The 26,370-nt window shown below is 40.4% G+C and overlaps 1 protein-coding gene across 2 annotated transcripts in view; it reads right to left on the reverse strand.

Annotated features, from left to right (window-relative positions):
• Positions 1-19,999, reverse strand: part of CADPS2 (calcium dependent secretion activator 2) — a 493,834-nt gene extending 473,835 nt beyond the window's left edge. For both annotated transcript variants that reach the window (XM_060108899.1, XM_060108898.1), the window contains exon 1: positions 19,547-19,999. In XM_060108899.1, coding sequence (XP_059964882.1) covers positions 19,547-19,888 — 342 coding nt within the window. In that variant the 5' untranslated portion in view covers positions 19,889-19,999. The remainder of the gene's footprint in view (positions 1-19,546) is intronic.
• Positions 20,000-26,370: the final 6,371 nt, after the last annotated feature.

Below are 26,370 nucleotides of genomic sequence, written 5' to 3' on the forward strand. Positions count from 1 at the left end.
GCCACCATCCCAGCCAATGCGTCTTGTAAAGTGAGATAAATAAAGCCCAGTGGTTTAAGCTATTAGGCTTTCTGTTCAGAGCCAAGATAATCCTCACTGGAATATACCCAAATCTTTCTCATGTGTCCCATCTTGGTAATGGTTCCTCATCCCACAAGTGGCACCAAGATCCTAAGAATAATCTTTACATCCTCCTCCTTCAATCAGTCCCTGTTTGCTTCTCATTCTATTTCTTACACGTCTCTTACAGCCCTTGTCTTGTTTCTCCATCATCCATCTCTACTTTCACCACCTTCAGTCATGCTCTCCTACACTACTGAAATGCCACCAAACTCCTCTCCCTGTCACCAAGCCGCCAATCTTCTTAGACACACAAACCTCTACTTACAGGCTTTTCAGACACACCAACACGAGTTCTTGGCTCCTAGCCTGCTTCAAGAGCCTTCACAGTGTGGGGCTCAACGATAGCTAAAAAACACGTGAAAAGTTAGCATTTTAACTAAAGCTAGCATTTTAAAAAGTAAAACAACATACCATGTGTGTCAAATATACAAAGCTGTCTAGCTATGGAGCAATAGTAAGGACCAGGTGTCTGTTAAAAAATAAAAATCCAACTTAAAGACAATGTTCAAAGTTAGCAAGGACACAGTGAGATAAGTATATCTGTTACAAACTATTCATAGGCATATGTATGTACATTTGTTCAAGAATTATTCAATACATATTACAAATCTCAATATGTGCACATTCTTTATACTCAGCCTAGAAATGTGAAATCCATCCCTCATCCCATAAGACATACTCAGATGCTCATCATAGCATAAATGTTATGATATGTATATATGAGGAAAGAGTATATAACCATTAAAAAGTATCAAGAAGAGTGTTTCGAATAGGAAAATTTTCAGGATACAGTGCTAAGGGGGGGGGGGGGTAGGCAAGACACCAAATTGTGTTTATAGCATAATCACCAGGGGAAGATAGAAATGGAAACGAGATGGATGAATTGTTCAGCACTCACCGCCGTTACCCTCTGATTAGAGCGTATTTCCCTCCAATTTCTCTATGTTTCTGGACTTTATTTATAAGCACATATTATTTCTATATTCAGAATATAAAGAATTCTGGATATTGATGAGTAATAGAGGAAAAGATAGTAAAAACTGAAATAGTAAAAGAGAAGATTGGGTTGAACTATTTTAAATGACAACTTTCCCTGGCCAGATCCAGAATGAGAAGCCCTGAGCATAGGTGCCCAAAGAGCAGGCACCTGGGATCAAGATCAATAACCTCCTTAGCAGTTTGACAGACTCTTTTACAGTTTGAGAACTCAGAATTCCAATTATGAGGTCCTGACATTTGAAGATTTCCTATTCAAACAGTTTCCCATACAATCCCAACTAACTCCCTTTATAAAGCCACTGCTGAAGACCACAAAAATACTCAAGTTACCTTCTGTCAGGCTTTAATTGTAGGTAGTAATGCTTTAGGGGCACGTGATTTGTCCTGCAATATACCCACATACTCCTGACTTCAGCATAATCTAATAAAACAATTTTAAATAAGAGCTCTTATACCAGAAACAAAGTAGTTCTGATCTTGCAAGAAAAAAAAAAAAAAAGACACCTTGGGAAGCACCTGAATTAAAGATCCAAGGGTTTGGAGGCACAGAGATCTGAGTTAGAACTCAAACGCCATCATTTACAAACTGAATGACCTTAAGCAGACTGCTTACATTCTCTGGGCAAATACAGAAATAGAAATAAGATAAGCTCAAACTTCAAGACTTAAAAATGTCATTTAATCCTTCTCATTTCTTTTAAAAGCCATCGTGCATTTTATCCCTTTTTAACCTTCATGCTCTGAAGAACATCTCAGAACCTGACAAACATTAATATTTCAGGCACATTATGTATAGTTGACATTTTAGACTATATATTTTTGTGAAGATACAGACTATTCTGCTGTGAGGCCTCTGAACAGCAATACGTAATTCTGAAATTAATGAAAACATTGGGGGCCTAGGAAGGTCCCCGGTGAGAAAAAACCCAAGTCAAAAGTGCAGTATTTAAGCAAATACTGCTGAAGAGAACAGTCTTTAATGAGAATCAAAGAAGTTGCTTTGTAAAAAGTTTAAATGTTCTCATTGTCAGGCACTTGTCTCTTGGTGGGGGAAAGACATAGACGGTACGACCTACTGAAGCCGTTATCTATTGATATGGTCAGAGAGCAGGGCCTGAGGGCCTTGCACTATAAAAAGAATCAAGTAACTTTTGCCAAAAAGTTACTAATGGGGCTTCCCTGGTGGCACAGTGGTTGAGAGTCCGCCTGCCGATGCAGGGGACACGGGTTCGTGCCCCGGTCCGGGAAGATCCCACATGCCGCGGAGCGGCTGGGCCCGTGAGCCACGGCCGCTGAGCCTGCGTGTCCGGAGCCTGTGCTCCGCAACGGGAGAGGCCACAACAGTGCAAGGCCCTCGTACCGAAAAAAAAAAAAAAAGTTACTAATGAAATTCAGGTCTCTCTCTGACCTTAACACATACCTCACAAATTGATTCCCCTCATTGCTCCCTTATTGGTTTCCTCCTAAAACTGCTTAAAATATTCAACTTACCTGGGTTTTATTTAATTGAAAGTTTATACTATTTTACATTAAAGAAAATAGCCCAACAGACTCATAAAATTTCATGGACATAGGAGTCATATATATACACATACATACACACACACAGATTGAAAAGAGTTGGATAACTAATTACATGAGAACCTTTAATTTTATTCTTACCTTTACCATTACTGGTTAATGCCTGGAGGCAAAAATGATGAACAAGCACGTTTCTTTTGAAATTCCTTTCTCCAGCCAGATGTTTATATTCCATCATATCAAGGTCATTTTAGGAACTATGGGTCTTATTCCAGTTAATAGCTTCATTAATGCACAGGGGAGTCAAACATAAAACTAAGTCATAGAAAAATATAACACAATAGGGAATATGCACATAATATGAATACACTGTTATAGCCTGATTCTCCTGCATTTTACATTACTGTGTTCCTAAAGTAAAGCCAAGAGGCAGATGAAACGAAAACACTTGTTTGTTGATGACAACCAATCTGAAGATGATGATTAGAAAATTCATCCAAATAGAATGTTCCAAGATCTTTAAATGTTCTAATAAAGACAGTAGGATGATTTTAAGAAGCTGTCTCACCCTAAAGAAAAGCAAATACCACCCTTTACCGCCCAGCCTCCCTCCATTTCAAGTTCACAAAAATACAAGAATTTCCAGGAGCTGAAAGACACACTCCTATAGCCATATTGAGTGTAAATAAGTGCCTAGCACAACAGATTCTTTAAAAGCCAAAAGGATTGTTGTAACATTTTAGAACCCCCTAAAAATAAAGAACAGTAAAAGCATATGAGACAGGAAAAAAAATGGGTCATGTAAAAACGACACCAGACTTCAAACTTTTCATTAACAACACTTGTGAAGCAATGCCTTCAAAGGTCTGAGGGAAAATGATTTCAACCCAGACTTCTATGGCCAGCCCATTTCTCTACCAGAATAAAGGTCACTACAGACTTGCATGGATTTGGGAAATTTATCACACTCTTTCTTACAAAGGTGCTTGTGCAAAGGTTCAAACAAGAAGAAAAAAAAAAGTGTTGCCAACTCAAAAGAACTAAGAAGGGAGAATGACAACTCAGCCTGCTGTCCAAACACCAGTTCAGATGAGCGTTACGCCTGAGGAAGGCTACACGAGGGGGGAAAGATAGAGAGAGAGATGAACTCTATCCTTTGGAATAGTGACTCTCAACCCTAATCAGACACGACATCCCCTGTGCTGGCTATTCCCCTTTGCCCTCCAGATCTATTTTTCCCCTGTTGTCTACCCTGTTCTGTGCCCTGGGGGACTAATGACTTAGAACAGCAAGCAGTTCTGCTCTCCAGCTTCTCTCTGGGTTTCCCTTCTGGTGAAGGGCCAGCATCGGAGGAATCGGAGGGAAGGAAGACAAAGCCAGCAGGGTCACGCCCTTCGCTCCCTCCCTGCCATGCACAGTCTCAGTGACTAGACTCTCCACAGCCTCTGTCAGGCAGCCTTTCTCCCGCCCAGCTCAGACCACAGCTCCCTCCTCCCGCTCTTGGAGGCCCAGGGGTAGTAAGGGCTTCCCTCTGAAGCCAACTCTTGAATGCTTCACCGTCCCATCACTGGTTCCCTTAAACCTGCCTGACCCTCTCATTTGTGAACTGTCCCTTGGAGTGTAACAGGCTATCTCCTACTGGGCCCTAACTGATAAACCCCCTATAATTGCAAAAAACAGAACAATAACCCTTTTGCTATGCAGGAATGAAATTTATCCCTAGGTATATTATCTGCACAGACGTTTTCAAAAATATAACATCCTAACGGGAACAGAAACAAAGTAACTGAAATAACATGTATATTAGTATGTAAATGCTTAGGCGTAGCTGGTCTACAAGATAGTGGATGTATGCATCTAGTCTTATATAATGAAGAAGTCAGAACTTAAGGGAAGTTAGGCGATATTTAACTGAAAGTTGTCAAAAACAGAGTGCTGACATTTTGAAATAAGGGCTAAGAAGTTTTTATATATGTATCCATAAAATCAAGGAGAATGTGACAACTGAAAATGAAGGCTGACACAAGCATCTTGTATTGGTAACACAGTATCAGAAGCATCATTGCTGTTGGTGACATTTTTCAAAATAGTAAGCAATTCTCAGGAAAGTTCCTGACAAAGTTCAATCTTCCTTCAATTTACCCAGAAGTTGTCGTTCTAGAAAAATAACTCAGTAAACCCCATGCAAAAAAAACTTTGCATTTTGTAGATGAAGAGTTATACTTTAGGTTCAAATAATTATAAACCAGCTTTAACTACAGAAATGTCCAACAGGGCATTCAAATGTCATGTGTGACGGACAAAACAGCATGCATTCCAGGATTTCTAGAATCCCTGAATCCCACCCCCTAAATACCAGTGGCAAGCCCCCAATCAACCAAGAAAACCAAAAACACCCCATACTTTTTTAAATGTCTGCTAGGGGTTATTACCATCCCTGTTGATAGGCACCGGTTTATAATTTTGGACAACTTAAGGAAGCAATGAAGGGAGACAAGATGGGTAGAGAAGGAAAAAAAGACCCCTAGAAAAATAAAAATTTAAGAAATGCAACCGGGCCTCCCTGGTGGCGCAGTGGTTGAGAGTCCGCCTGCCGATGCAGGGGATACGGGTTCGTGCCCCGGTCTGGGAGGATCCCATGTGCCGCGGAGCGGCTGGGCCCGTGAGCCATGGCCGCTGGGCCTGCGCGTCCGGAGCCTGTGCTCCGCAACGGGAGAGGCCACAACAGTGAGAGGCCCACATAACGCAAAAAGGAAAAAAAAAAAAAAAAAAGAAATGCAACCAAGGACATTATGTGGTTTTGCAGTGAAAAATAGCCTTGATGATGTAAACTCCATGAAATAGGCTTGAATTTCTAGAAGCAACTACTCAAAGAGCAGAGAACTTAACGATTCTTACCATAAGAATCATTCTTACTTAATGATTCTTAAACATAAAGTAGATTAGCAACCTTGGGAGGGAATTCTCCTCACAAAAATGTCTGGATGCAGGTGTGACTGGCAATGGTTTCAGAATCAAGTGTGTCTGACCCAGCATCTCTAATTCCCTTAGTATCTTCCTCAGTCACAGGATGACTGCCTCCTGTCTCATACACCAGAACGTATGTCACATGGCCACCCACAGCTGCCAGGGAAGCTAGAGCTGAAAACTTAGCAAAGAGGAGGAGGGGAAATGAGCATCAGGTGATTAACACTAATAGTGGAAATAGTACAACTATAAGGTCTATAGAGGAAAAACTGAGAAATAAAAGGGGTGAGTATATTACGTAAATTAAAAAGCTAAGTGTAGGTATGATGTGGATATAACAGATTATAATTAAAATCACTTAGAATTCGCACAAACATGACAGACGTTCATTTTCCCTGAGATCCGAGCATGTGGCAGCTCTCCCCTGCAAAGCCATCAGGGCCCCAGGTTCCTTCAGACATGCTGTTCTGCTCTCCTCAACAGGCAGCAACCATGTCCTCATCCAAATGGCTGCTCTAATGACTGACATGGGGATTCCAGCCAGTGGGAAAAGGGAGGATGTGCCCCTCTTTTCAAGGAATGGCCTATAAGGTTTGCACAGGGCACTTCCATTCATACCCCACTTGCCTGAACTTAGTCTTTCAGCTCTATCCAGCCACAAGAAGCTGGAAAAGACAACAGACCCTGACTGTTACATATTAAGAGCCATCAGGAGAACAATTTGGGGCAACAGTTTGTCTGCCACATACTTGCTCCTCGTCTGGCAAGACTCACTTTCTGCTCTTCTCAGCAAACTCTCCGCCACCTGTAGCCTGTCTTCTTGAATTCTTCAAGAACAGAGACACTGCCTGTGCAATTTGTCGTGAGAACGGACCCAGTCCTGTTCTCATGTGCGAGAAATAAAAGTCGACATCCCCCTGGGCTGTGCTCTTGACCCACGTTCTCTGCAGACGAGCATACCCAGTCCCACGTTTAACAAAAAAAAAAGGGGGTGGGGAGAAGATGAGAAAAGGTAGCCACGCTCCCAACTAAAAAGTGTGTTGCTTGTAAGGAGGGGAGAACATACTGGGGCCAACTGGCAGACTAATAATGGTAATTAACCACCTTCCAAGTAGAAGAAAGGAGCCAGATGCTTGTGAGTGAGCCCTTCGACAGGAAGTAATGGGACAGGAAGTAATGGCTGGAGTCTGAGGAGGATGGACGAAAAGGGGTTTGTGCATCTTATTTCAATGTACAAAGGATTCGCCGGAAGAGTTAAAAACACAGTGAAGAGTGAAAACTGTTCCCTCAGGAAATGTAACTGGGGTTGGGGAGAAACAGGACAGGAGACAGCTTTGTATTCCAGGTTCTGCAAGGCTTCGATTTTTAACCACATGAATGTTTTATTTAATAGCATAAATAGATTTAGCACATTATCATCTTCAAAATAACACTATTACCATATGGTCCATTATAATATATTCACGAACTTAAACGGTGAGAAAATACTACCTATATCCTATACTACCCCTGAGGCTACCACCCTCTGCAGACCGGAACCACTGCCACAATCTCCCGATTGGTCTTCCGGCTTCCACTCTTGCCTTGACAATCTATTCTCAAGGCTGGACGATGCTTGAGGCGTTGCCCTAAATTCCACGTAAATGGTGGCCCCTGGAGTTGTGCCATGTAGTGGCACTGGACCTTCTCAGGTACAGACTGTTTTAGAATCTTAATCAGATCACTGTTTGAACCTGCTCAATACTCAATAATAGCTCCCCACCCCTCTTAAAGTCTGACATTCCCATGGCCTAAAGAACTTACATAAGCTAGCCCGTGCCTACCTCTCCAGACTCATCATTTCCTACTCGCCCTCTCTCAACCCCACTCTAGCCACCCTAGACCTCACTGCTGTTCTTCATAAGACAAGCTTGTTTTATTCCACCACAAGGCTCTTTGCACTTGCAGTTAATGCCATCGGGGATACCCTTCCCCCTCACCCCACCATCAAGTGGCTCAGTCCTTCACTTAATTCAAGTTTTGCTCAACCACCACTGGCTCCTCAGAGAGGCTTTCCCGGACTACCCTACCTGAAATAGCTGCTGATGCCGACCCCGTCCCCCCAGTCACTAACGCTTAATATGTATATGCGTATATGTTAACTATCCGTCTCCTCTAGAACATAAGCCCCAGGGGGGGCTGTCCTGTCCACACGTGTACTCTCAATGCCTAAAGTACTGCCCAGCACACAATATCTGTTCAAATATTGCCTCAATATGTGACAACTAAATGCAATATGCGTTATGGAATGAAAGTTCCTTCCTGCATGAAAATCATGAGAAAATAAAGGAAACTCTCCATCTACTTACTCCATGCCAGGCACTAGGCTAGTTACTTTTCAGAAATTTTACATAATCTTCACAGCATCTTACTGAAGCAAGTATGAGTCATTTTACAGATGAGAAGACAGCAATTTAGAAAGGCCAAGGGAGGGCTGAACCCTATTCTTCTCGGATAGGATTCCCATAAACATGATAGAACACCGGAAGTGGGAAAGTGAAACAAGCAGCAAGGGGACAGTGGAGGAGAGATACATTACCATCAAGCTAAAAATATTACCAACCTGGTTTCATCCCACTTTGATTTTGATTTATGTATCCCAGCATTTGCACAAGTTCTTTGAGATTGTTTTGTTCAAAATTGAAATGAACAGTTAAACTTAATAAGTACCCAATTAATGTCAGATCTGCTAGTCGTAGCATACTTCGTGATCTGTCTCAACTGCACCCTATGTGAAATCTAGGTTTATCGCTAATAATTTTTATTTCACTTTTATAAAACAAAAGCACAAATACACATGCATGTATATATATACATTTATATCTATACAGTGTCCCCCACAAAACAGTTTATACAAAGCAGCACTAAAGCTTACCAGTTGGGTGGCAAAGTCATCATGTTATAACTCAAGCTGTTCAGGTGTAAGAAAAGCTGAATTCAGCATACCACATGCAGTTGAGATATCAACATTTGAAAAAGTGGGCTGTGAAATTCAACTTAGGAGTTGCAAGGTTGCAGTTATCTCCATATTGATAAATCCAATTAACATTTTCAATCCTTATCTTACTTGACCTCTCAGCACCTGACATCATTTCTACCTCTTTCTATTGAAATGGCTCTTCTTTTAGTTTCTGCAACAAAGCCCATGCTAACTTCCTTCTTAAAGACCCGGCTGTTCCTTCTCCATTTCCTTTGCCAGTTCAATCTTCCCTCGTCTTTTAAATCCTCAAGTTCTTTAATACTAAGTCACCTTAAAACCTCCTCTTTGCTGGATTCTATTTCCACCACAGTCGCCCATGGCTTTGATTACAATCCACATGACAATTCTCAAATTTACCACTTGGACCCAAATCTCTCCCCTGAGCTCCAGACAACTGTCCTTTTATCTCTACTTATTTGAAAGACCACACATTCAACATCTCACCTATTAGATTTGTGCTGGATTAAATTCTATATCTCCTACATTACTTATCTCAAATATCTGTAAGGGAATAAAAAGGAAAAATAAAGTCTAAAGCCTAGGATTCTAGTATGTGGTAATCAAACTCTGGAAATTCTTATGGGATTTTACACTCGAATCACATAAATTTTTCATAATTAGACAGTTCATCCTCCCCTTCTGTCATTTTAGATATGTTGTTCTAACATGCATTGGGTTGGCCAAAAAGTTCGTTTGGTTGATGAATACGTCGTTCAATAAAGTTCTTGGTGAAAATGAAAAATGTGTTTTACTTAAAACTGAACGAACTTTTTGGCTAACCCAATAAAAGCAGAGTGGCCATAGATGAAACAGAGATGGGAGAATATGAATGTGCTTTATCTCAGTCTCCCTACTTAACCACTGCTCAACAACACATACAATCCTTCTGGTTAAGAAAACCAGAGCTTCACAAACATAGGCTAGAGGCATCTTGCTATATTTCAGAATTTCTCCTGATGATATTTACCATTTTGTAAGCCTTTTGACTATAGCAGCATTTGGGGTTTTAGGTATCTTTCTAGAGAACCAAATTAAAATAAGATTCTCATATCAAATAAGATTTGGAATATATTTCCCTAAATTTGTTAAAATAGTAAGAATACAGGTTCCATGGCAGAATTTAATTTTTCCCCATCTTCCAACAAAACATACTCATACAGATCCATAAAAATTTTAAACACTGCAGACTAACACTGCACCTATTAGATTTGTGCTAGATTAAATTCTATGTCCCCCACATCACTTATCTCAAATATCTGTAAGGGAATAAAAAGGAAAAATAAAGTCTAAAGCCTAGGATTCTAGTATGTGGTAATCAAACTCTGGAAATTCTTATGCGATTTTACACTCGAATCACATTAATTTTTCATAGTTAGACAGTTCATCCTCCCCTTCTGTCATTTTAGATATGTTGTTCTAACATGCACTGGGTAAAACGAAAGCCTACTTTCCAGAGGAATGTCCGTTAACTTCAAAATCCATGAAAAAAATTGGAGACACATCATCTTAAATCAAGTGTGCGCTGCCCAGTGAATCAAAACAGTAAGCACAACCATGAGGAAGGCAAAGGAAGATTTATATCATGTCACTCTACCTGTCCCTGGCTCCAGAATGGGAGAGCGGAAATGCCATACAGCAAAGACAAAACAAAAAGCAAAGGAAACAAAACACTGAAAATGAAAAATAAGATTAATCATATCGGCGATAACTAAAAATGTTTCAAACTCTTAGAAAAGCAAAGACTAGGCAAAAACTGTTGTAATAGTTTTCAATACAAAATAACCCCAAATGTGTGCATACACACATACATACGCAGATAGTGTATATACACTTACACGTTTATAAGTGTATATAGGTGAACATATGAGCATAAATGTAGATGTATTATGGATACCTATCAATATATCTGATAAACTCCCCCAAAGAAAGTATTTTCAATGTTAAAACTGGACAAAGTAGAATCATCGTTCAACACACTATGAGTCAAAGGGAGGTATTTTTCACTGATAATAGTATAAAGACTCATAAGTATACACTTATAAAGAACCTGGAATCAAAATTCATGGATACTTCTAGAAATGCACGATAAATTAAAAACACAGTCGACTCTTGAGCAATGCTGGGGTTACGGGCATTGACCCTTGGCGCAGTTGAAAATCCGCATATAACTTACAGTTGGCACTCCAACGACCCGGTTCCTCCATATCTGAGGTTCTGCATCGGCCAACCATACGTCAGGTAGTACTGCAGTATTTACTATTGAAAAAGATCTGCATACAGGTGGGCCGTGCACAGTTCAAACCCATGCTGTTCAAGGGTCAACTGTTCATATAAGTATAGCTGGATAATTTAGTCATTATAAGGATGACAAGAGAGGAATGATTACTACAATAATGCTGATTTAGATATAACACCTTTAATCCTAAAGTCAGAATACGTATATACTAATTTGTGAGGTAAAAATACTAGTTACAATCACCTCAATTGATGCAGAAAAGAAATGTGATAACATTCAGAGTCCATTCCTGACATTTTATCCTCTTAATGTAATAAAAACAGAATTATCCTAAAATACTAACGAACACTATATTCACTGGTTGAATACCAAAAACACTCCCAGGAAAGCCTGGACCAAGCCTAAGGTACTGGCAACAAGTACACATACTCTTCTAGACATTGTATTAGGACAGTTGCCCTGTGAAACAGAAGAGGTACAGGTACTGGACCAGACAAAAGTTATAACTATCAGCAGATGATTCAACCACCTACTTAGAAAATCTAGAAGAATAAAGTACTAATTACTCAGTAAGTAGTGTACTATAATATAACCAGCTGTAACAAAAATTAGAGTTTTACATTTATCCATAATACAACAGGGAAGGATGTCACAGTAAAAACAAAAATTATAAAATGCTTAAAAATTACCTTAATTATAAATGCAAAGGTTCTATATAATGAAAATGCAAAACATCACAAAGACATAAGAAGCTTAACTAAAGAGGTATGCTATGTTCCTAGAAGACTGAATGTAATAAAACATTGTTTCCTAAACAAGATTAAATTAAAAATGATAGCACCTAATTTGGAGCACATCCATGCAGTAGGCACTATACCAAGCACTTTATAGGCATCACTTCATTTAATCAGAAGATGAATACTATGAGGTCATTATCCCCATTTTACAAATGAAAAACCCTGGGCCCAGAGACCCTGGGTTTGAAATGTCTTGCTCACACAGTGAATGAATAGAAAATAATGAAGCCCAGGCCCTCTGAAGCCAAAGAGTGATTTCCATCAGATATTAAAATATGGTAAGATCATAATTATGGTATTAGCAGTAGGAAAAAGTAGATTAATGAGTTAGAATAGGTAGCCTAGAAACAGACATAAAGAGAAATACAAATAGTCTATACATCATTGAACATTATCCCATGAGAAATTTTCTGCTTGTTTTATTCTCTAGTCTCAGAACATTTTGTGGTTAAACTCACATACTAGGGGCTCAATAAATATTTGATCAATGAGTTAATGAAGGAAAGAATATAAATGATTTGGTCTAACACCTTAGTAATGGAAGTAGAGCTTAATCAAAAGTTAGGCTTCAAGAATTGCTTAGCTATTTAGTGGAAAAAAGTCAACTCCTTGATTCAAATTTTAATTCAAGATGAGAAACTGATTATACAAGAATATAAATAAGAAATAAGTTTTTAAGATCAACTGAATTATATCTGAAAAGCCAAACGAAAGGCAGACTATACAAACACCCTCCACAAAGGAATGCTACCTTCGACATACCGAGGAAGGGGACACATTAATAAGTGACACCTAAATCTCAATAGAGAAGTAGGAATAGGATATTAGATCACATACATTCATCCTCCCAAGCAATCAGAAATAAGCAAATTAAATACCACCTCAGCTATCAGACTGAGAAGGATAGCCTTTTAATTATTCATACCCTTTGCCCCAGTAACATTTTCATCACAAAATTCATTCCTAACTCGAAAGTTATAAAATGAAAATATTCAAACCATAAAGTTTACAAAGCAATGTGATAAAATTTCAAGAAGCAAAGCAAAGCATCAATGATGCTCTACAAAGTAGAAGGCTCCCAAATACAAACCAAGGACCTAATCCATTAGGCAATCTGAGGAAAACAGAGGCTTTCCTTACTGTCTAACCTAACATTAGAGTTTTGGAAATAGCACAAAAATAAAGACACTCTTAGATAAGTCCTTAGTTTTTAATTACTTCACTTAAAACAATTACTTGAGAATGACTTCTAAGGTTTACTTTTTGAAAAACCCATATGCATTCCTACTGCACACACTGAAAAAACATTCCACCCACTAATGATCTTGTAAGACCAGACCACTGTGACACTGTGACTCCTCAGTTAGGCATTACTCAGGGTCAGCTCCAACGTTGAGATTTCACTAGATTCTCCTTTCCAGTTCATTTTGTAATGGTAAACGCTCAGGCTTACCCTCCTATATTTCCTGTTGCAAACACTGTGATCTATCCATGGTTTTGTAATGAATAAATTACACAATTGATAATGTAATTCAACAGCCTCCAGCATATCATCAAATTAAAGACCTTTTAAAAGTCTAAATACGCACTGTCCTCCCACTGTAGTGGTTCAATAGTCTAAAATATTTAGATGTTTTTTGTTCCTTGCCTAGAGCACCCCTATTACCTTTTCCTCAATATGTAATACGGGTTTAATTACTCAGTAATCTCACTCATTATTGCAAATATTATACTTTCACCTTGCCTAGGTGAAAATAAGCCATAAACTATAAGTCATTTTCCTGTAGTTTCCCTTTAAAACAGGGATTATCAAGTCTGATTGTACACTGGTATCACCTGGGAAGCTTTACGACTCTAACCCCAGAGATTGGTTTAATTAGTCTGGGGTACAACCTGGAAAATGGGATTTTTTTTTTGAATTTTTGAATTTTATTTGATTTTTTATACAGCAGGTTCTTATTAACCATTTAATACATATTAGTGTATATACGTCAATCCCTATCTCCCAATTCATCCCACCACCACCACCACCCCGCTTTCCCCCCTTGGTGTCCATATGTTTATCCTCTACAACGGTGTCTCTATTTCTGCCCTGCAAACCGGTTCATCTGTACCATTTTCTAGGTTCCACATATATGCGTTAATACACGATATTTGTTTTTCTCTTTCTGACTTACTTCACTTCACTCTGATTTTTAAAAGCTCTCCAGGTGATTCTAAGGTGCAGCTAAGGATAAGAATCCCAGGGGTTTTTTTTTTTCCTTTTTTTTTTTTTTTGAAAAAAGGAAATCATATCAAAATCCTTAGGTAACTTAAACACTGGTCCTAAGGTGACATGTTACAGATTTGGGACAGTTCCATGATTAGATTCTTTTTTTTTTTTTTCCCCGGTACGTGGGCCTCTCATTGTTGTGGCCTCTCCCGCTGCGGAGCACAGGCTCCGGACACGCAGGCTCAGCGGCCATGGCTCACGGGCCCAGCCGCTCCGCGTCATGTGGGATCTTCCCAGACCGGGACACGAACCCGTGTCCCCTGCATCGGCAGGCGGATTCTCAACCACTGCGCCACCAGGGAAGCCCATGATTAGATTCTTGAATACTCTTAAAGCTTTGGAACAATGTCATTTGTTCCAATGATATTCTATTTACAATCATTAGAGTTTTTTTCCTGGCCTAAAAACTGAAGTGGCAATAACACATGACTATGCAACCCACCTTCTTCCCAAAGAAAGGTCTAATTTGAAATGCATAAAAAGTAGCACAATAACTCAAGAGACCTGCCTCACTAGAAAACAATAACTGGTAGAATTTTCCATTCAGAATTCCCATACTTAACAGCCTGACAATTGGGTTTCTTAATTTTGTTTTGAAGGTCTTTAATGACTTTACAAACTATGCTATTTATCTTGTGAGTGTAGAAATGAAGGGAACTGCTTCCATTTAAAAGAGGGAACACACAGAATTACAATATTTTATTTCACTGCATAAGCAGTCAATGTATACCAAAATTACAGCTGATTTCATTTTTGAAAGAAGCGAACTCCAATATCGCTTAATCCATTTGAGTTCTCATTAGCACAACTCATTCCACCAAATTAAGTGCCTGGGTCTCAAGACACCCTGCGGAGGGATAGATGAATCAGTTGAAACAAGCAGCACTTTTTTCTCTGAGATAAAGTCCAGTCTGAGGTTTCACTCTAATGTGTGGTTTCCAACTCACTCCCCACAGGACAATGTACTCCCTATTAAAAGCAGCAAACAACATAACCCATCCCTTCTGCACCATAAAGTACCAAAGCACAAGGAGCAAAGCATGAATTATCCTAACTCCCTGAGAGGGTGGGCTTTTTAGACTATCACCACATCTCCTGGAAACCTGCAAGCAAGAGAGCAAGGCATGCTGTGGGGCTTCTACACTGCTTGTCTCTCGGATTTGGTTGTGGCATTGGGAAAGTCTTCTCTTCGAAGTCATTAGTTCTATACCAACAGGCATTACCCTTTTTATGGCTTTCTTTACAGAGGGTGGGGTGAGGCCTGGTGGTCTTAAAACATGTTTAGGAACATTAATTTCCACGGAAGAGAGGTTGACTCTTTGCCTTTATATTCTTTCCTCCACCCTATACCTCACCAATTCTTTGAGACAAGGACTAAATCTGACACTTCCTATCCAACAAGCATTTACTAGGTTCTTATACATCATGCACTACGCTGAGAATACATCAGGCCACGGTCGTATCTTAGGCCCCAAAGATGGCACAACATAGAACTAAGGAACAATGACCCCTAGCATAAGGTAAGTGATTACTGGTCTTTGTAAATCTAGCTCATTTTTCATAAAATTGTCTTTTCTGAGCCTGGGGATCACCTAAGCAGTGAGAAGATTTTTTTTTTAAGCTACAGAAAGTACTGCCATTTCCAAAGAGGGATAAAAGTGGCCACTTTACTGCAGTATAAACACTCAGACGTGCCAAGTGTAGAACCCACTGTGTATTATTTCACCCAATGCTATTTCCCCACAGTGCTCTCTTCCTGATTGGTTTTACCAAAGGAGATTACTTCCCCACCATCTGCAATTTCACATTATTTGTATACATTTCTCAAACTTAATTAGTGTGGAAAATTATGCAAAGTGGTGGGAGTGATTATATAAGCAGGTTTAAGGCAGTTTAGTGAGATTACAGTGACACATAAAAATGCAAAGAACAAGAGTAGATGAATCACATGTTAAGTTATTAGATACCATTTTAGTCTTTTTGATTCCCTCTTCATTATTTCTAGTTTAAGATAGATGGCTTCAACATCTGACTTACTAAATTTAATAAAACAAATAATGAACAAAGCAACTACTGACTAGAAACCTATAGACTAGCCAACCAAAACTGTTAGCACTTTAAGTCAGGCACACCTGAAATCGTTATAAACTGAGACCTGCAATGTGTAAACCCACATATGTGGAACATACGTAACCTCTTCTATGGTAGTTGTTATGTTTCTCAGATTCTCCCTACCTTCTAACCACCATGGACTTTTTTTCCTTCAGTGTCTCAATGTTTTCCAAAGGTTCGACAGACAAACTGCCTTTATTAAGCAATAATTGATTAGCTTTATCTGCATCATTGTTGTTTCCTAGTTTCAAAGCTAATCCCACCTTTAACCAATGACCTAGAATCATCCAAGGTCATCATTATCACTCTTAACTGATAGTGCAAAGGTAATCAAGGTAAATATGCATCAGAGGCTTAAGCATTATTCACAGCTGAAGTCATTTTTGCCATTGGCTGTTTGTTACTCCACATTGGTAGCATGTGTGAACCATTTAGGTGGTGTGACCACCCCGGTACAAGGCGTTGTCAGTGTCTGGTCTACACTCCTCCCAGAGTTTTCTGTAAAGCCTGAAGTTATCAGACTGGAATAAGCTAACCACCATTATTCTTCTAAGCTGAAATTTTCCAGCCAAAAGCAAAGACAGACATGTTTTAGTCAACTGAGTTTAATGCTATTAAGCTTTTTCAATTCATGGATACAACCTCCTACTAGCTTTGTAGGCCATCTTAGCCAAGTGGGAAAACAAAAAACAGAGCAGCTCAGTTGGTTCACAGAAACCCACCAACCCTACTAGTGAGAGGGCTTTGACTGCCAGGATAAGGCTTTTATCTTCCTGTGATTAATTTTTTTCATTTATAAGATGAGGACCCTTTCAAATCTCAATTTCTGAGTTTGTAAATTCTTAAAGTTAGAAGTGAGTAAGCAGCAATATGCATTTCAATTACAATTTAAGCTATTAAATCCTTTTACTAGATGTCTGACTACTCGAAGATACAGAATAAAAATATACAATGGGGTCTTCCCTGGTGGCGCAGTGGTTGAGAGTCCGCCTGTCAATGCAGGGGACACGGGTTCGTGCCACGGCCTGGGAAGATCCCACATGCCGCGGAGCTGCTAGGCCCGTGAGCCATGGCCGCTGAGCCTGCGCGTCCGGAGCCTGTGCTCCACAACGGGAAAGGCCACAACAGTGAGAGGCCCGCGTACCGCAAAATAAATAAATAAATAAATAAAATACAGTGGATTCGTGATTTTGCAATTATCTTGTTACTTCTTTTAAATAACCCAACTGTATAATTCAAGACAATGTTTTTGTCATTAATTATTGGCTTGTGCATCAAATTCGGAGGAATATAGTTAAATTCCCATTTCATTTTGTCCTGGGAGGAAACCCGACTGCTAAGAATTGCTCCAGCTCCCTTTAACAAGCAACTTGTTAAAAATAGAAAAGAAAAAAAAAAAAAGTGGGGGGCCTTTTGAATAAGTTTGAATAAGAGAAACACTTAAGTTGCTTGGGGGCCTCCCCCTTAACATATAAGAATAATTCACAAAACTTCATCTCACAGCATTTAATGCTCTCAATATTTAGGAAATAGAAATTTCCAAGCAGTCTAAGTATTTTTGCTCAGAACATACGCAATGTTTTGCTTCTTTTTTGCAGTTTGTTATTATTTTTGGTGATGTCTGAAGGAGGTTATAACAATGGTCTTCTCAGGGGTATTGTGAATGCACCTGTTTGCCTATTCAAATAATTTCTGGAGAAACATTCTATTTAAACAAGAGGAGTCAGAGAAATCTGCACTATTTGAACAAGCGAGAGTTTGTCTCATTAACAAAATGCAACAAGTATGCACAGTAAGAATCAGCTACCAGTAAGCAACTCTTTGCAAAAGCATCTTCAGTGATCATATTCCAGACAGGAATAGCCTCTTAGTTTCACCAAATGTTATTTTTATACTTTAACACACCGAAAATAAACTTAAATGCAATATGAATATTAAAACTGGAGACTAGATGATATTCATAAACTTATATGACTACATGCAACATACACAAAAAATTAGTTTAAGAGTGATTACTGAAGATGAAAGTCTCTTGACCTACAGAGTTAAGAGGCACTGGGTGACTGTAATGCAACCCAATGCAAGCAAAGGATAACACAGTGTGGTACTCACCTAGGAACAAAATGGAAGGCTCACAAAAACTCCACAGGGCACTCAAAACTGACCTTACAAATGGTGGCTTCAATCATACCAATTGGTTAGGGAAGAGAAAAATGTTACTCAGAAAGCCTTCTCTCCTCCAAAATGAAGGGCCTGCCTGGATCCCAAGGTCTTTTCCAGCTCTAGCATTCTGTGACTGACTTACCTAGAGGGTTAGGCATTTGAAGGATCTGTGTAATTAGCCACCAACTGTAGCGAATTATCCCGTAAGTACGCCCAGGGAGCAATTCAAAACAGCTGCTTGGTTTAGGCCTGTTTTAAGAGGTTGAGTAAATGGGGGTGGGAGGGTGATGGGAAGACTGCATTTACTCTGAAATACCAGCTTCTCACAAGTCAATTCAGAAGTGCTCCAAATTTCTAAGAAATGCCTCACATTCTGAAGTTAATGGTTCAGAAAACTAACAAACATCTGTGCAACTAGGTATGCTTTAGGACAAATTACAATACAATCTCTCTGGGTCTCCACATCCTGTCCCAAACTAAGGGGGCTAGTGCAGATTTCTGGTGGATCGTCTAGGTTCAACATTCTATTAAGATTTCTTAGTTTCTATTGAAAACATTCACCCAATTCGGGCAATTCTGAGTCATCACTTTTGTCTGCTACAGACTATTAGACCCTGGGGTCTTGTTTTAAAACTAAAGTTGGCAGACATTTCACCTGAAACTCTTTAGCTCTTTGGTGATGGGGACAAAAGCGCTTTCATGATGAAGTGGTTATGAACCAATCCTTTATTTTTCATCAAGAGCGTGTTTCCTTAGGCCTGCTGAGACCGGTAATTACTAACCCACAGCAACTCTCCAAAGCTGCACACCTTCCCTCCTTAGGATCTGATGTCCTTGTTACACAGCAGTACAGGAAAACTTGTCCAGTTAGCTTTGTTTCGTGGAACGTTTCTAAACCTTCTCCCCAGAAAAGACTTCTCCTTAGCTATCAGAAGTGTTCAGATTCCACACTGATTCAGACCCACGGTAAAGCCCAGCTCCAGGAGGGCCAAGCGGACAGGAATGCACCACTACCCTTCGAAATTAAAGTTGATGGGAGCTGTGTTCTCACCCGGCCGGGGCCGAGCCGGCCGGGTGCAACGGCCGCACCGCAGGGCTGTCAGGTCGGTCTCGGTCCCGACCAAGCTGACAGCTTCTGCCAACCGCGGGGGAGAAGATGCGTCCGTTGCAACCTGATACCCAGCGGGCTAAAGCACCGTCCTCCCTCCAAAGATTCCCTTGCCCTCCAAGACTATCAAAAATACAGTGCTCTGCAGGAGGACAACGGGCAGGCGCCCCAGAAAAGCCCGGGGAGGAAGAAGTGGAGCTGGAGACGCCCGGTCCTGTCGGCAACTCACCTTCTGCTGCCTCCGGGCCATGTCGGTGGGCTGCTTGGCGTTGAAGGGGTACGCGATGCATCTCACCACGAAGACGTAGAGCTGCAGGCGGATCCTCCGCTCCTGCTCCTCGTCCAACAGCCGTTCGGGCTCGTCTCGCCCCTCGCTGAGCACCGAGGGGCTCGGGCTCACGGGTCTGGCTGCGCCGCCGCCGCCGCCCGCGCGCCCCGCCGCGTCCCGCCGCCCTTCACGAGCCGGGGCCGGCGGCGCTCGCTGCGAGCCGCCGGCCGCCACCAGCACATCGCGGCTCTCCTCTTCCAGCCCCTCGTCCGACTCCTCTTCGCTGGAAGACGGGTCCAGCATAGTGCTCGGGGCACCCCGCCGCTCGGCCCGCGGCCCCCAGGCGCCTCACCTCCTGCCGCTGCGCCCGCGGGTCTGCGGGAGCCGCGCGGCTGGCAGCAGCGGCCGCAGAACGAAAGGGAAACTGGCCGAGGCTTTCCGGACACGTCGAGTTAGACCCAAGAGTGTTTCCTACCACCAGGGCGAAAGGGGCGGGCGGGAGCCGGGAGGAGGACTGGGAGCGGGGAGGGTGGGGGAGCCGCCGGGATTAAATAGGCGGAGTTAGCGTCGGGGGTGAGACCGAGCGCCTGGTGAACTGCTCAGCTGGCCCGGGCCCCGTCAGCCCCGTAGTCCTCCAACGTCCGCCGGCTGAGGCGGAGCCGCCCGAGCGCCCCGGCGCAGGTGGGGAACCTGTGGCGCCAACAACAAGCAACACGTGGAATGGAAGGTTGAGGAGAGGGCGCGGGGTCGCGGAGTGCGCGTGCGCGTGCGCGCGCCGCCGCCGCCACGACCCTGGCCGAGTGCCCGGGTGTTAGGCGCGTAGTTTGCAAAGATGCGGAGCGCTGAGCGCAGTGGCTCTGTGTGCGCCCACCCGGGATGCTTGGACTGCCGTGACACCACCACCACCACCACCTATCCCCGTTTCTCCCGCAAGCTTCCTGAGGGACAGGCGGACGGGGGGGCAGGAGAGCTGGCCCCCTCCACCTCCCCGGGTGAGCGGAACAGCCAGAACGTGCGTCTCCAACCCGAATTTGATACCCAGGGTTGAACCCCAGCACGGAAAAGTGGGGCCAGAGCCGTTTACCGCCAAATAACGTGGAGAAGAGACTTTAAAAAGTCTCTCGTCCTGCTCTACTGCTGTTTGACGCTATGCTGAAGTCCAAATTGTAAAAGTCAGAGGAACACAAAATACATGAGGCTTTCTTTTTAAACTGTCTTTATTCCTGTAGGTGCATGAGTAAGACCGGTTTTATATCTGCGAAATGGCACTCTGTTTCAGCTCACACATAGCTTGATTATTTTCTGGGTTGGGATGCGGTCGACTCAAGACAGGTTGTGCAGTGTAGACATTTATTCAGCAAATTTTTGAGCACACGCCCGGTGTCCAGCACTGTTAGCGTTTGGACGAGCCCGCAGCGCCCTGGGACACACACTTGGTCACTATCGGTTCCTGCCTCAAGTGGGCGTCTCGTAGCTGCATCCGAAGCCTGTCTTATCTGCGCAGATTTCTCAGTCCCAAAGCCAGAACCACCTAGGAGTTTCTTCCTGTGTTTTTTCCGGTATTCTTAATCCGGACAAAGGAGGAAATACGGAAAATAGTGCATTCAACATAACGTGCAGTGTGCAATGGCCAAACTGGCAGGGAGGCGATGGAAGCTCAGTGCAAATATCACCCGGCAGGTAAAACTACCGGCTCTGAGCTCGTCTACCCCGTGGCCAAATAGCAGCTGTAGCTTTTTCAAGCCACTTCCGCAGTTAGGTACACATGAGGGAGGCTTTCCTTCTGCATTTACTCATAGTCTCCCAAGATGTAGAAAGACAAAGAAGCATTTACTCCTGGGGAAACTTGCCTATTTATCAATCCTTAAAGGTGCCCACAGTGATGAAAGGTGTTCACTGAGGGCGTGACTGCTGGCTGATCTCCAACTGCCAAGGAACACAAATCTCAAAAACTGATGTATTTAAAGGCAATATTTTTCAATTTTTGGCAAGGTAAACCATAAATGACAAGCTTATTCATTTAAGTTATAGTATCTAATGCTATATACATAGCACTCTACATTTTGCAAAGTTTTGTAAATGTGCTTGTTAAATAATGTCACCAAAGTAAACTTCTGAGACAGGGAGTGATGATGATGATAATGATGATGATTACCATTTACATGCTTTGTACCCGGTACTGCACTAAGCCCTTTACATACATTATCCCATTTATTTTTAGTTCCATTGTACACATAAGGAAACTGAGACTTAGGGAATCCTCTTTCCTACAGAAGGAACAACTAATAGAACAAGGACACAACTCACTGAATCCTCTCTAGTTCCAAATAGTAGCTTTTACAATTTGTTTGATTATAAATCAGTATATTAAATGTATGATGTTTATTAAACTGATACCTAAAATAAGAATTTAATTCCTAGGCACATAAAAGTATAATTTATATACAGCAGCTTTATTGCCCTTCCTTTTCTTGCCAAGGAAAGGTATCTTTTCAGCTTCCTTTATTAATTAGTTAAAATTGCTTGATATGATAGCTTATTATTCTTTTCCTATTAAAAAATGGTTATCAAAGATTCTCCAAGCCTTGGAAATCCCACTGGAAAACATCTAATAATTTGTAGAATAATACATACAGTGTTTTCTCTATAAAGATGAAAATGGTTAAGGGGCATAAATTAAAGAAATATCCAAAACAACAAAGAGAATGTTTAAGGATTTCATTAGTTAAACATACATTGGTTAAGAAACTAACATTGTTAAGATTATGCAGGGTATATTTTGAAGAACAAGATACAGTCTCTGACCTTTAGAAGATTACAGGTTAAAGAATGACAGATGAGAAAAACACTTATTAAAAAAAACCCAGAAAATAAATACTGGTATTGCAATCTGATGGTCGGTCTAATAACCTGGGAGATAATGGTTATACAGAGAAAAAGTAGCTTATTCAAGATAGAGTAAGAGAAGGCTTCCAGGATGCTTGACATATGTTTTGAAGAATGATTCATAGCTGTTTGGGTGAGGGCACTATAGACCAGAGGAACCACATTTGCAAAGGTATGAAATTGTTTGCCACATTTGGAGAACTGCAAGTAAACTTGGCATGCCTGAAATAAAGGCTACATATGAAGATGGGGAAGATGAGGCTAGAGAACAGAGTCAAATTCAGCCTTGAGCAGAAGGACAGTGGGCAGGTGTCCATGGCCTTGTATGCCATGCTTTGGAATTTAAACTATGTCCTGAAGAAAATGGGTATACACATAAAGGTTTAAGTAAGGTACAACATAAGGTGACCTATAACTCTGAAGAGTCAATCTGAAGCAATGTAAGGGCAGTGAAACCAGACGCAAGATACCAATGAGATTACTAAGGAAATCTGGGAGAGAAACAATGAGGGCTTGAATTTAAGATAGGGACAACGGGTGGGAGTGGGGGAAGAAAGATTAAGAGGTGGACAAAGGAATTAATAGAACATATATGAGGAGCTGAAGAAGAGGGTCAAGGGTAGAATATGATTCCCAGGATAGGGTAACTTGACTGAGAATAGAAGAAATATGAACTTCTAGAGGACATGTAGCTATAGAGAAACATCAAGTTTTGAGGAGCTTATCAGAGTGCTCCTAGACCCATCTGGAAATGCACACCTGTTAACTCACATCTGGATAAAGGAATCTTCAGCATATTGGTGGTAGTTGAAGCTACAGACAGATATGGATAATGAGGTCCATAAAACATGTTTCAGACTGAGAAGAGGGCCAATGATGTGTCTCAGAGGAACCCTCTGTTCCTCTTCTCCAAAAAGAGATGGTTTGAAGAAAAGGGATCTGAAAGGAAAACCCGATCATTAAACATTAACTGTGCCCTAATAATTATTAATTAACATTTTCAACTTTGTGCTTATACTAATGTTCTTGCCAAATTTCTACCTTAAATATTACCTTTTCAGGTAATTATAACTTCAGTTGATGCTCTGGGATAATTGAGTAAATGATGCCCAACATAAGACTATGATTGGTTTGTACCATTTCAAAAATACATAAAATACACTTGAATTTATTCAATGATTCATTTTTATTTTTGTCAAGGTGAGCATAAAAACAAATTGAAGTTATACTGCTTTTTAATGAAACACCTCTAATGCTAGGGAAAGATGGATGCACAATAATAAAACAGAATATAAAATGTGTTTTGGCAATGATATTTAAGGAAACAGGTGTGTGACCTGAATAGCTATAGGTGGTCTGTTTTCTGGTTGAGAATTGATTTGTGCATTTGACCGCAAAGGAAGGTATTAACTGTTTCAAGTCACAGATGAAATCATTCTTTCATTGAACAGACATTTTTTTGGGCACCCACTATAGGCTATGCACTATTCTGAGTAGATAAAAACAGTAGAATTTAGTCGCTGAGGGGATGTATATGAAACAAACATGAGCAAAATAAGAGGTTATGGTAATATATGCTCTTGGGGTTATAGAGAAAAACATTCACAAAATATCCATTAAGTGTTTTGGGAGTCTATTATTTTTTGTAGTTATAGCTAAAATTATATAACAACAGAGAGAGGAATCTTTTTCAGGTCAAATGGAAGGACCAGTTTTGCAAATATGTATGAGAAAAATGTCAACTCACAAGCCCAGCTAATAAAAGGGTATGCATTTGCAAAAGTAAGATAAAAACCAATTTTTTGAAACTTTAAGATGAGTATTTATATCTTATGAGGCAATAATCCTCCTGGCAACCTTATTTAAATCCCTCTCCTTACTTTGCTCAGCTTTTTCTTTTTTGCCTCTCAAGTTAGAATTTGAATCCTAGAAAGAATCATTCTGTGACCCCACCTTTTACAGATAAGGGGTAAAAATATATGCAGATGATCAGCACAAATTGATGAGAAAAATGAGTAATCCACACTGATACCCACACAAGATACAGTCAAAGGTTTGTTGTGAAGATTAAATAAAATAATGCATTCAAGTACCAAAAGATTATCTGGTATAGAGTAAATTCTCAGTAAATGCCAAGTATTTTATTGTTATTGTAATTGTTTTATTATGTAGCTCACTTTTTTTAAATTAGTTTCTGCTTTATAACAAAGTGAATCAGTCATACATATACATCTGTTCCCACATCCCTTCCCTCATGCATCTCCCTCCCTCCCACCCTCCACATCCCACCCCTCCAGGCAGTCACAAAGCACCGTATGTAGCTCACTTTTAACTGTAGAACTATAGAAATAAATTGTAGATAAACTAGTAAATGGTTCAATGCATTTATTTATTGATTTTTACATAGCTTATAATTTGTATTTCTAAATTATTTGCCTTGAAACAGCCAGCCTAAAAGAACTCCCAAATACGTTAAGGTGTTTTATTAAAATCTTAAAGATTTCATAATTTTTTTTTTTTTTGCGGTATGCGGGCCTCTCACTGTTGTGGCCTCTCCCGTTGTGGAGCACAGGCTCCGGACGCGCAGGCTCAGCGGCCATGGCTCACGGGCCCAGCTGCTCCACGACATGTGGGATCTTCCCGGACCGGGGCACGAACCTTTGTCCCCTGCATCGACAGGCAGACTCTCAACCACTGCGCCACCAGGGAAGCCCCCATAATTTTTATAAGATGGTTTGAGCCCACAATAAGAAGCTACTTTCCTTCTGTTCCTATTCAATCTGTCAGCGTTCATCAATGATTGATTACAGTTCCATTTTTCAATTTCCATTTTGTAAGAAATTTGGAGAAGGTAACGGAAATGAGTTTGTTGTAAAGTACAGGGAGTAAAGAAAGGTAAAAGCATACTGTGACCTCTGAGTCTAAAATTTCATGAGAAAAGTCTTGCCTTAATTCAAGATGTACAATATACGTGATGATAATTATGGTCTCCTAGAGAAGAAGGTACTTAACCTACAAGAACTTGTTTGTGTTTTAAATGGTAATAGAGACACAAACTGCGCTTTTTGTGGGAATGGATTAAAATCTACTAATTATGCTCATAAATGGATAAAGCAGTAAATGGAGTTTTCTCCCTCTAGCTTTCAGTTGTTTTGCACTTTTATTGACTTTGTTGTTTAACACATGTTCTGCCAGTCAATAACATTTATTGAGTGCCTAGTCTATATTAAGCACTCTACTAGGACACTGTAAAGAGAGCATTGCATTGATTGACCAGGAATTCAACCAACGTCTCAAGAGATGAGAATTCTACTCCTATTAAAAAAAAACAAAAAAACAAAAAAAAAACCTAGAGCATTTCAACAATAATGCTCAAGAAAATTAAACTGAAATAGAAAAGTAAACTGAAGTTAAATTGAAATAGAGTTTTTATCAGAGAAAATTATAAGGGATAGTCAAATGATATTAAGTGGGGAAAATGAAGATATGTCTTTATTAATTACTTACTATTACCCTGGTCTGTAACAGTGATTAACACACTTGTTCTCAGGGCCTATTTACCCTCTTAAAACTTATTAAGGACCCCAAAGTTCTCTTGGTTATGTGGGTTATATTTATTAGTATTTCTAATATTAGAAAGATAAAACTAAGGAAATTTAGAAATGACTATTAATTCATTTAATAATAACAATAACCTATTATATAACATGTTATATATGTTTATGAAAAAAACACTGTATTTCCAGAAGAAAAAGTTGAGTGGGAAGAGTTGTACTATTTTACACTATACAAATATCTTTAATGTCTGGCTTAGTAGAATTCACGTGCTTCTACATTCTCATATCTGCTTCTACTTCAGTCTGTTGCAATACATTGTTTAGTTTGAAACAGGTGAAGAA

Source organism: Mesoplodon densirostris, chromosome 9 (assembly GCF_025265405.1).
Source record: "Mesoplodon densirostris isolate mMesDen1 chromosome 9, mMesDen1 primary haplotype, whole genome shotgun sequence".
Classification (NCBI taxonomy): Eukaryota; Metazoa; Chordata; class Mammalia; order Artiodactyla; family Ziphiidae; genus Mesoplodon; species Mesoplodon densirostris.